At 40.1% G+C, this 11925-nt stretch overlaps 1 protein-coding gene across 3 annotated transcripts in view; it reads right to left on the reverse strand.

Annotated features, from left to right (window-relative positions):
• The window catches only part of LOC119503234 (glycogen synthase kinase-3 alpha-like), a 36877-nt gene that overhangs the window by 3959 nt on the left and 20993 nt on the right, over window positions 1-11925 (reverse strand). For all 3 annotated transcript variants that reach the window (XM_037794902.1, XM_037794904.1, XM_037794903.1), the window contains exons 3-10: window positions 9011-9112; window positions 8703-8786; window positions 6558-6668; window positions 6198-6328; window positions 4577-4781; window positions 4287-4382; window positions 3287-3473; window positions 2112-2189 (exon numbers count right to left, since the gene is read on the reverse strand). In XM_037794902.1, coding sequence (XP_037650830.1) covers window positions 2112-2189; window positions 3287-3473; window positions 4287-4382; window positions 4577-4781; window positions 6198-6328; window positions 6558-6668; window positions 8703-8786; window positions 9011-9112 — 994 coding nt within the window. The remainder of the gene's footprint in view (window positions 1-2111; window positions 2190-3286; window positions 3474-4286; window positions 4383-4576; window positions 4782-6197; window positions 6329-6557; window positions 6669-8702; window positions 8787-9010; window positions 9113-11925) is intronic.

An 11925-nucleotide genomic window follows, 5' to 3' on the forward strand; every position in this document is an offset into this window, starting at 1 on the left:
TTGTTAACTCTGCATGGTGTGGATGTCCTACACTCATTAGATGCCAGGCTGCTCTCAGGCTGTACAGTATCTGGGTCCTGTTCAAAACAAAGTTTTTCATGAGCACCACATCACTGACTTCTTATCCATTATGGACTAAATAAGTATGTTCACTAGATTGACGTGTAGGCTACATCCATCCAGCCTTCTTTCTTTCTTTCTATATAAATAATGGTCGTAATGGGGCAGACCATGCACCATTCCTGCTGTACTAATTAATGTGTTTTAAACAATTGACAAACTGTCAGATGTCTGTAGGCATAAAGCACACACTTAAAAAAGCAAATATCAATGAAAAAAGTGATTTATTTAAAAAGAGTCAACGTTTAAAATCACAAAAACAACCTGCAGGACTAGGAACGAGATATGGAGATAAAAAGAAAGACGTTGAGGAAATTAGAAAGAGAAGTAAGTGATCATTCCAGTGCACACTGTAAGCATGTATGTAACATAATGTGTTAATCGTTGTTATATATAGATATATACGAATATATATATATATACACAATCGTCGTATAGTAGCATTGTGGATTAGTGGTTGTAATTAATCTTCATGGTAAATTTCCTAAATAATGTTAACTTCCGCTGCTCACTTTTAAGGTGAAGTGACAGTAACTCCTTGAATGGTTTAATTATGACGGCTTCAGTTAACAGCGGCGGTGAGTGAATGTGATAACACTGCTTTAAGTCTGGATTATGACTTAAACTTCTTCGTCTTCGATCCACGCACCAAGCTTTGATTGGTCAGTAGGAGGTGCTTTTAAACGAGCTCCACCTTAACCTGCTCCGGAGCAGTTTAGGTGTTCGGCATCAGTTACCATGGTGATCTACCCCGGTAAGAAGTGAACCACCGTCGTAGGAATGAAAACCCAGATTTGGCATCGCGACAGGTGTGATACCATCACAAAATGCTCTTTAGATGAGTTGATCTATCCTTTCTGATTAAGTGACCAGTATTTCACATCTAATCAGTTCATGATACGTTTTGTTGATTTCATACCTAATACTGCCATCTTGTGTCAAGAAACAACCATTACTCAGGTTACAGCACAGATATAGAGTTACAGAACTACTAACTCTTTTTATGAATTATTTAAAAATAAGTCTTTCATATCACTAAATTTGCTGTTGGCCTATATGTCATTTGCTGTGCAATTAATGGAAGGATGTATAGGGATCCAATTGTAATTGCAAATTCAAGGCCATTTTTTCTGTGCAACTCACAGAACACTGTTTCACATGAGAAAAAAAGCTGATTATTTGTCATTATGTATTTTCCAACTCAGAATATTCATATTAATATTTCCTGCAGGACTGTCAAAACAAAAAACTAAATGAATCCTTTTGACACAATGTATCATCAGTTGAATTACATAATAAAAAATAAAAAATTAAAAGTCTGTCTGTCTGTCTGTCTGTCTGTCTGTCTGTCTGTCTGTCTGTCTGTCTGCCTGCCTGCCTGCCTGCCTGCCTGTCTGTCTGTCTGTCTGTCTGCCTGCCTGCCTGTCTGGAGGATGAATGAACAATCCATTCGATTTTGGTGAGCAGTGATTCAGGATTTTTTTAAGAATTCCGATCAGCCTGAGCATTAAGACCAAAGGGTAGAACACATGCGCAGTTTAACTGATGACGCGTTGATGACGCATGACCCAGCCTTTTTCTGAGAGCAGAGAGATACGTGTGTGGGTGCGTGGTGAGACTCCGAGGTGCGGCGGCAGCTGTTGTCCGTCCACGGTGAGAAAGACAAAAACGGTAGATGACGGGATGAGAGACAACGAAGCGTTACGTTCTACAGACATAACGAGGCTGCTGAATGAGAGAGGCATCCACCGATACGTTACACGGAAACACACCGTGGTAATAATAAGCCGACAACGTCACGGTACCGCCAGCTGGGAGCTGGGATCTGTTTTTAAAGTCAGGCACCTTGGCAGAGGTCTGCGCTCTCTGAGTCCCATTCTAGTTGGGATTCATTTTACACCAAATTTTAACAATTTTCCCCCAGCCACCTTAAATCATAATATGAACATTTACAATACAATTATAATAACATTAACAAAAGAGTTTCCTACCGTGGGCAGAAGCAGCTGTATGAGAGCGAGCGTGAGGAGGAATGAGTGTTGAGTTCAGCTGGGGCTGGATGGACAGCTCTGCACAAAATAAAAGAAGAGTTTTTATTCAATGAGTCATACGTACAGTATATCAAGAGGACAGCATCACACAACAATAGGATAGTCTATGCTGCATTAATTGCATCTCCTCTGAGATCGCAGCGTTGGCCCAAAACAAACCAAGAAACATCACCTGATTTTATTTAGAGAAACAGATGGTGATGAATCCATTGAGCATAAATTCAACACAACTAAACAACCTGTCAACCAAAACAAATGGAAATCTGACTGCTCCTTGCCAATTAATAAAAAACTACTTTATTTGGACAAAACAGATCAACTAAAACCTTTACAAGTGACCGTGCACCCCAAAATCTAAAATACACGTTTCCTCTTCCTTGTAGTGCTAAATATCAATCTAGATTGTCTTGGTGCAGAGCTGCAGTGTGTTGGAGATATCGGCTGTAGAGATGTCTGCCTCCTCTCCAGTATAATGGAACTAGGTGACACTCGGCTTGTGGTGCTCAAAGCGCCCATTTATTTTAAAGAACTCAACAGCAATGTCTCTTTCCAGAAATCATGACCTGGTTACTCAAGATAATACACAGGCCTTGCTGTGAGCGGTTTCATGTAGGAACTATTTTCTTTCTACCAAACTACACCCGCCAAACATATCACTACGCAGAGGGAAGCCTAGCACCCCCCCCACCCCCCTCCATTATTGTTTACATCTCACACCATCACGAGCATAAGCCTTTCGTCCATGAGTAGACACACGCTTCCTTCTGCGCGGTGATACGGTTGGCAGGTGTATTTGGTAGAAAGAAAATAGTTCACAGTTCACAATTCAATTCAATTTATTTTTATATAGTGTCAAATCCTAAAATAAGTTATCTTGAGAAGCTTTTCATAAAGAGCAGGTCTAGGCCCTACTCTGTGGTAGTACTCACAACAAGGCCTGTGGATTATCTTGAGTAACCGGGTCATGTTTTCTGGAAAGAGACATTGCTGTTGAGTTTCGGCAACTCACACCAAAACAATCTAGATTGATAAACAGCACTACATGTAGGGGGAAAAATATGTATTCTAGATTTTGGGGTGAACTGTCACTTTAAGATAAGTGTGCTTGAATCTACCTGTGGTGCTGAAGTTGAAGAGCATCGGCAGTTCCCGGCCGCTGGGCAGTCGTGTGTTCGGCTGGCGCAGCTCGTCAAAGAAGGCGTGTGAGCAGGCCTCTAGTGGGGAGAACCGTGAGGCTGGCGTGTACTCCAGCAGCCGGGAGCAAAGAGCAATGGCTTCTGGAGGGGTGCGAGGTTTAAACACCTGAGAAACAAGAAGAGTTTGAGTCCAAATATCTGACACAAATGACAACCACACCAGGCAAATTCTAGTTTCAATGTAAAGCACTCTGTAGGTAGAATACCCATTGATATGAAGAGCCCCAAAAAAGGAAATTTGCCTTCACACTAAACCCTTAGTGTGAGTATTTATTATCTACTGGAAGTTAGCATGACACTCCGATGTTCCATTTACATTATTTTATTTTACAAACGCGGTAAATGTATTAGAAAATTAGAAAGAAAACAAAGAAAAACCCTTATAGTAGAGTCTGCATCTAAAAAAAGCAATTGCATGCCGTTTTTGGAGTAGAAAGCCATCTGCTCTGTAGTAAATGTTAAAGGGACACTTCTCTTGGTTTTACATTGTTTCTGTACTCTTAAGGTGTCACAGGGTTAATCGACCTTCAGAAGGAGGGCACTAAAGCACTTCAACTGGCATACTTAAATAGACTGCGTAGGCAACAACACGTCCACAGCTTTTCTCTTCTTTTGTTCTGATAAACTGGTGTAATGTATGTCTAATGTATGTATATAGAAATTCTAAACATTTGCAGAGTTCCTCCACACAAAAAATTACAAAATATGTCTCATACAACATGTAGAATGCAGTAAAAATCAGAAGTAAAATAATAGTAATAAACAACAGCTTCCATACATGTACCGCTCAACAGTTTTTTCACATTTATAGATTTCTTTTAGTTAATTCTCAGATTTGACACATGGATTTATTGTACATGCCAGACAGTGCAGACCTGGTGAATGCTTTGCTGGTGTCTGTTCTCAGGTATTTACTTACCTTGGTCCATGGATGAGCTTTGATCTGAGGAAATTTGAATTCTGTGTAGTTTGGGTTCATCTCTCGGATTTGTTCCCTTGTTGGGGTTCCTAGCACCTGAGAATAGATGTAGGAGTATAAGCAGTAATCCGTAGACACAAAGGTCATGTAGGTTTGAGATGGACTGTGATCATTCTAGAAATTATGATACCAATACATCAATACAAAATAATGGATAAGCACACCCACAAGCACAAACCAAGTTAATATCCTACTGTGATAATCTCCACTGGCCTAATAAACACACTCACCTTGATAATCTCTACAAGCTGGTCCACCCCACTGTCACCTGGGAATATGGGTTGTCCGAGCAGCAGCTCAGCCAGTACGCAGCCCGCTGACCAGATGTCAATGTTTGCCGTGTAGTCTGTGGCACCAAAAATGAGCTCAGGGGCACGATAATACCGTGAGCAGATATATGACACGTTGGGTTCACCGCGGATCAGCTGCTTGGCGCTGGGGAAACACAAGAAATCAAATGAAACGATAAAGATTGCAGCAAAAAATGTCTGAGGTCCAAGGGGATGAAAAGTGTTTTTTGGGGTTTGATGTTATTCCTCTCCCAATAGACTAAAGACGTTTTTTAACCTACTAATGTGAAAGGGTCCACCGGAGTTGGGGCGGATTTAACGGTCCGGTCCGGCGTAAGAGCTTAAACCGGTTGGATTTTATGTCAACCAGCTGATCCGGCATTTGTCATTATGACATGTTCTGGCAAATTAAAAAGTAGCCGACATCGGCAACAGGTACTTGTGTCAATCCAGCTTGTACAGCATTAGTAACAAGCAATATGACAACGTGATTAACATAATGTTAGATTTGTTTATAAACAAAGGGCTGTCAAAGTTAACGTGATGATAACGTGTTAACACTAATCTGTTTTAATGCCACTAATTTCTTTAACACATTTACCAACTTGCGATTTTCACATTTCAGTATAAGTGGGAGGGGGGAGTAGGAGGGAAGAGGTGCACGTTGTGTTTGTTTATTAGAAAGTTCATGTTTGTCTTGGGAAGACGAGACGAGACGAGACGAGACGAGACGAGACGAGACATGGCAGAGTTATCCTGAAAGAAAACTAAAACTGCGCCAATGTGGCAACAGCCGAAAAACAAATGAAGCAACGTGTAATGTGGTGCCGCTTCTTCTTCTTATTTAGTGTTTATTGGCGGTTGGCAAACCAGCCTAGGGGAGCATTATCGCCACTAAGTAGACTGGTGTTGCAAGCAAAACAACCAATCTGAGCTGCAAAGTCTGTAACGCACCTGTCAATCACTGCTCGCTCAACTCGTGAACTCCGATCAGAAATAGGCATTACAGTAACAGAATCTTGATTTCTATTTGATCAGCGCTGCCTAGTTTGACCGTTTGATCGGAGTTCAAGAGCAGTGATTGACAGTTGCGTTAGAGACTCCTTGGCTCTGATTGCCGGTTTTTCTTTGGGCGCCGTGGAATATTGCAAATGCCATTAGAAGCACTGATGGCATTTGCAATCCTGCACTACTGTTAGGATATAGTGACAGTTTTACAAAAATAACTTTTATCATAATTGCTCAAAGTTACCAACAGCAGCTTTAATATCATCTCGGTTTGAAAAATTTAACACTGGCCCAACCCTAGAGTCCACCGCGCAAAACAAACTTCAAGATTAAGAAGTAGGTCTGCCGTATTGAATACAGTCACATAATGCCACTGGGCTGTTTGAAACGGTTAATTCATGTCTAAACCTTCACATATTATCTGCAATGTGACATACTGAATACCCTATTGGAGAATAGATACAGATTCATTCTGTTCTTTCTGCACAAACATGCTACATTTCTTCATTTTGCTGTTGTTAAAACTCTTCTTCCACCTGTTCATGCAGCTCACCTGCCAAAATCACACAGCTTGAGGATGGCAGTTTCTGGGTCGACAAGCAGGTTTTGGGGCTTGATGTCTCTGTGACACACGCCCTGAGAATGGATATATGCCAGACTGCGAAACAACTGGTACATGTACACCTGAGGAGGTCACAACATAAGAACAACTCAAGGTAAGCTGTTAAGATGGAAACAAACAAAAAATGAGAATAAAAAAACAACAATATGGTGCTTAGTATTACTGAATTTCAGTTTCAAAAAGATGCCCTCTTGTGAGATGTTTATGAACAACACATTCCAAAGACTTGCACGAATATTATATATCTTAGACAACATAGAAATGTTTTGGTGGGAAAAAGCAGAAAATTACCTTCACATATATGATAGGAATGATGCTCTTGGCCTTGTTAAAATGCCTGGCAACCCTGTAGACCGTCTCAGGGACAAAGTCCAGCACCAGGTTGAGATACACTTCATCCTTCTGTACAGCACAGGACAGAGAGCGAGATATCATTGTGTTAAAATATGTACCATTTGATATAAATTTACAAGCCCTGCCCATCGTTAAAGATACCAATATTAACAATTATATATATAATAATATATTATATATTATAGATAAATATATTTGAAAGGTTTTTAAGTTTAAGTTGTATACACAACAACTGCCTGCTGCCAAGGCTGTTGATTTACAAACAGTTTTATTTAAAAATAAAAAGGGACACAAACAAAATCTTGTGTCCAGTACAGAAGTGTTTCTATATTTGTCAGTGCAAGAAATGGATTGCTTCCCCTTTTTTAGGGTTGTATATGGTCAGGATGTGAATTTGTGGCTGAATTGTTACATAAATAGTCAGAGGTCATGTCTATTATGTTTTGTGAACAGTTTTTTCCACTTCCATCTTAATGTTTGATTGAAAGACAACTTATAATGAAGCAAATGACATTCAGTAATAGTAAATGGTAACATTTACTCGTCAGTATATTATAAATTTTATACAAGGTGAAAAGGTATTAGCATGACATACAGTATGCAAGGTTAACAGTATTTCAGTTTTTTATTAAAGCATGTGAATCAAAAGCATTCATCATATAAGTGGTGTATAACAATATATACAAACTTCACTAAGGTTTATGTCATCACTGACGTTGTTGCTGCCGTATTTATTCCTAGATGGAGTGTTAATGGAGCAGCTACAATGTTAGCATAGCCTGGCACTGATCGATCAGAACTCCATTCAGAAAACAAGCATCTTAAAAGTTATTTGCTTGTCGTCATGGTAACAGACCTGACAAAGCATGAATTCGGTCTTTTTACTAATCAGCATCATAATGTCGTTATTTTGGCATCATTTTGATCCGTTTATTGAAATCATATCACAGCACAGTCTGTTTATTTTGGGTTCATACGGCAGTAGCGACGTGTGGCTTGCTAGATACATATACAGTATGTGAATACAGCTCGCCGCCAGGTGACGTGATGAACCAAGACACAACGGCGTTTGGTTCTGACATATCTGGGACTTCACCAACATGTACAAAGCAGCAATAGTGGTTATTTCTGGAGGAAAGCGAGGCGAAAATTTGCTTGGCGCTTGGTGTGAATGCACGGTAACAATACGAAGCACAACGTAACGTAACTTAAACAAACATAAACAATAGCACATGTACAACAACAGCACTATGTAATAATACACTGAACCGCTGACACGCTCCCCACAAAACCTAAACACAGAACTGTTCTCCGCCTTTTCATTTTGAAAGAGCAACGACCAATGAAGAGACTCCTACAGTCGGCCGACCAATCCTGTAACTTCATCACTCAGTCAGTCAGTCAGTGACAGACTTTAGCGTTTGTAGGACTGGCCCTCTGTGGTCCAGCCAAAAACTAGGGTTGTCAAAGTTAACGTCATAATAACGCTTTAACACAAACTTGTTTAAACGCCACTAAGTTAAAGCTAGAGTGAAGATACTGGCATCATATGAAATTAGAAAAATCAATGAATCCATTGGTACCAACCATGTCATACTAGTTTGTCATGAAGAAGGCTAAATAATGTTCCAAACTTATCCTAAGTTTTGGCGAGGAAAAGCTGACATGGTAATTTTCAAAGGGGTCCCTTGACCTCTGACCTCCAGATCAGTGAATGTAAATGGGTTCTATGGGTACCCACGAGTCTCCCCTTTACAGACATGTCCACTTTATGATAATCACATGCAGTTTGGGGCAAGTCATAGTCAAGTCATCACACTGACACACTGACAGCTGTTGTTTCCTGTTGGGCTGCAGTTTGCCATGTTATGATTTGAGCATATTTTTTGATTTACAATAATAAATATATACATACATTTGCATAAAGTAGCATATTTGATCACTCCCATGTTGATGAGAGGATTAAATACTTGACAAATCTCCCTTTAAGGTATATTTTTAACAGCACAACAAACAGTGTGATTCATTTGTTTTAATCACTTGACAGCCCCAAAAAAAAACAAAAAAAAACACAAGCTGTACCTTCTCTCCACTGGAGTAGAAGAAGTAACGTAGTCTGACAATGTTGCAGTGGTCCAGCTTCCTCATGATCTGCAGTTCCCGATTCTGCAAAGAAGAGAAAACACATGAGCGAAGATGGGAAATCAAGAAAACAAACCAAACGTGAGAAAAACTTTAAAAGACTGGAAACTTAACGTTTATATCACGACCTACCTTCATATTTTAAGAATGATAGTCTCATATTGAAAACAAAATAAAACACATGGGAGACAATGTCTGACCCAAGAACAGATGAAACACGAGAATTTGTGGAGAAATTGGTATATTACCTTGAACCTTTTATCCTGCAGAACCTTCTTAATGGCCACCATCTCTTGGCTGTCGATGAGGCGAGCTTGGTACACCACACCAAATGACCCATTGCCAATCACCTGTGAGGTTTTCACAAAAGAGGAAACAGGAAATCAATGAGAGCTCATCAGGTGAAGTACAAATAAAGAGGATTTATAAGGCTCTTGTTTCTGACTGCTGATGTACAATTTGAGCTTCTCAGTGTCAGCCCAGCTACAACAACAGAGGGTTCAAATGCACTTCAGGATTTCAAATAACCTCTGCCACAACTTTCCAGTTCATATTCATTTTCAGTGTCTAAATTGGTGCAACAACCTGTTTAAAGTAGGTCAGCAGCAAATTGTGATATTGGTTTTGGGGGAAGAGTCCGTCTTTCCTGTGTTTTCCAAAGAGCCGTGTTCACCAGCGCATAACACAGGCGGGTTCATGCTAACACAGAATCATTCCTATACAAATGCTGTTTAAATAATTCATTTATAGTAATCAAGTAGTCAGGTTACAGTGTTTCTTTTGGGTCTTTTCATACATGACAACATATGCAAAAACATTTTAAAAAGGTGCTACTGATAACATTCAGCCACTAGATGTTGCATTCTCCCCCCTTCCTCCCTCCCCCGTTCCATTGCATTCACTTCACAACAAGTCGTTGCCATGTACATACCGTCAATCTCAGCCATTTATCTGCTTTTTCCACACTAACTGATGACTAAGGCTGTCCGGAATACCATTTTTTGGGCTTCGAAGGTGCGGTGAGAAATATTTGAAGCGGCGCAGCAGGCTTACATGTTCTTCTCTCTGTTTGTCTCCATCTCCCCCATTTCAGTGCCTGAGACAGTGCCACTGATGCAATACTGTACACATGTGCATACAGTACCTCTACACATAACATAAGTGATATCCGTCGGAAAACAAGGCAAAAGTGAGCATGGCTTACATCCCCCCGCTCACTGCTTGACCCCTACTAAAGTAGGGCCAAATGTTTTGCCCTTTAGGAACTAATAGAATTAGTCTATTGAGCACAATGCAGGTTGTTATTAGCTCACCTTCCTCAAAAAGGCACAACTGGACCACACTTTCAACCATCATACCAAATTTGAAGTTCCTAAGTTAAATAGTTTCCAAGTTCTGCTCCGGAAAGAAACGGACGGACTACGTTGTCGCGGGGGTATAATTACTAATAATAATTCATGTTGAATATGAATAATGAATAATGTTGTGGGATTAGTCCTTATTTCATGGGCCATTTGGGGATTTATACATTATTATATTTCTTGCTTATATATTAAAAAAAAAAAAACTGATTTGGAGGTCGATTACCACGGCAACGGTCGAAGCTTCGAAGCATTCGGGTCAGCCCTACTGCTGACCCAGAGATACCACGTGATATACCAAGGTCTTCATACCATTGCTTCACAAGCCTTGTTAGAAGTGGGAACCAAATGTCAGATATCTTCCACAGAGATAAACAAAACAATCATTTTGGACCCGCAAAGATTTTTAAAGTGATTAATTCACAGTCATAATTTTTTTCAAGAAAATGCCATACTTTTATTTGGCACCTTTCTATAAGCTCTGTGGATTAAAAAAACATGTGTCTACATAAAAATTGTATCAATAAGACCTTTAAAACAACGGTAGGCGAATGTTAAAGCAGCAGTAGGCCAGATTGGAGCAAATATGATTAAAAAAAGTTATTTTTATAAAACGGTCGCTATATTGTGACAGTAGAACATGAAACAGATAACCTGAAAATAATCATGTTCCTCTGCGTCCTCCGGTGCTCCTATCGGCATTTGCAAGATTTCACAGACCGGAGGAAAACAAGCAATAAGAGCTGATCTGAGGTCTGCTGTCCATCTGCTGTCTATGAGAGCCGGCTGTCAATCACTCACAAACTCTGACCAAATGGTCAAACTAGGCAGTGCTGATCAAATATGAATCAATATCATGTTACATTAATGCCTATTTCTCTCCTCAAACGTTTTCAGAATCATCTTGTAGTGTATGGTTTAGTTGTAAAATGAGAAAATTTGTGACGCCGCCGCCATTGTGAAATCTGGTGACCGGAACACAGCCAATAGGAACGCTCTCTCTCTCTGAAATGACCTGTGATTGGTCAAAGTCTCCCGTCACGGGCTAGATGTTCTAAAGTCTGAAAACAGAGCCATGAGGAGGAGCAGAAGTCTAGTTTTCTCTCAGAACACTTGAATTACAATATACTGAAAGGTTATTATGGAATTTTTGCCCAATAATGCCAAAAATATACTGACTACTGAAGCTTTAAATCATTTTTTATTTTTTTTTTATTTTACTCCCACTCTCACTTTGCCTCGCGGTAGCCCGTCTGCTTTCCAGCTGGATACGGGGCACATTGAAATCATGATGGGAAAACGAAAGAAGCCGCCCTCGCCAATGGATTGATAATGCCTGGTCATGTAATACACCCAACCGGGTCTGCAGCACTGCAGCACAGGCAGTACATGCAGGCGAACGGCGCCCGCATCCCTACATGCCACTCACCGCCGTTCATCTGCATGTACCACTAAAGCTCCAGTGACACAAAGTCAGCCAAAAACCAGCCAAGCCTCACCCCAAGCAGGCCCCTGGTGAGGGAAAAGGCAGGAGAATTGGCAGTGGGCAAGTAAAAAGAGAAGCTGTCCATTTCATCACTTTTGCATTTATGTAATAAATATACAAATGTCAATTAGATGGTAATCTGCATGAGAAATAAAGAAAAATAAAGAAAAACAAAGAAAATGTGGTTATAATAACCATCCGCTTATAGTGATCAAAGCGATTTCCACTGTATTTCAGTAGTTTTATACGACACCGTGATTACCTTCAACTGCAGCAGACATTGGCAAAGTGTCAATATTTCTGATAAGCCAGTATA

Source organism: Sebastes umbrosus, chromosome 15, assembly GCF_015220745.1.
Source record: "Sebastes umbrosus isolate fSebUmb1 chromosome 15, fSebUmb1.pri, whole genome shotgun sequence".
In the NCBI taxonomy this organism is placed as follows: domain Eukaryota; kingdom Metazoa; phylum Chordata; class Actinopteri; order Perciformes; family Sebastidae; genus Sebastes; species Sebastes umbrosus.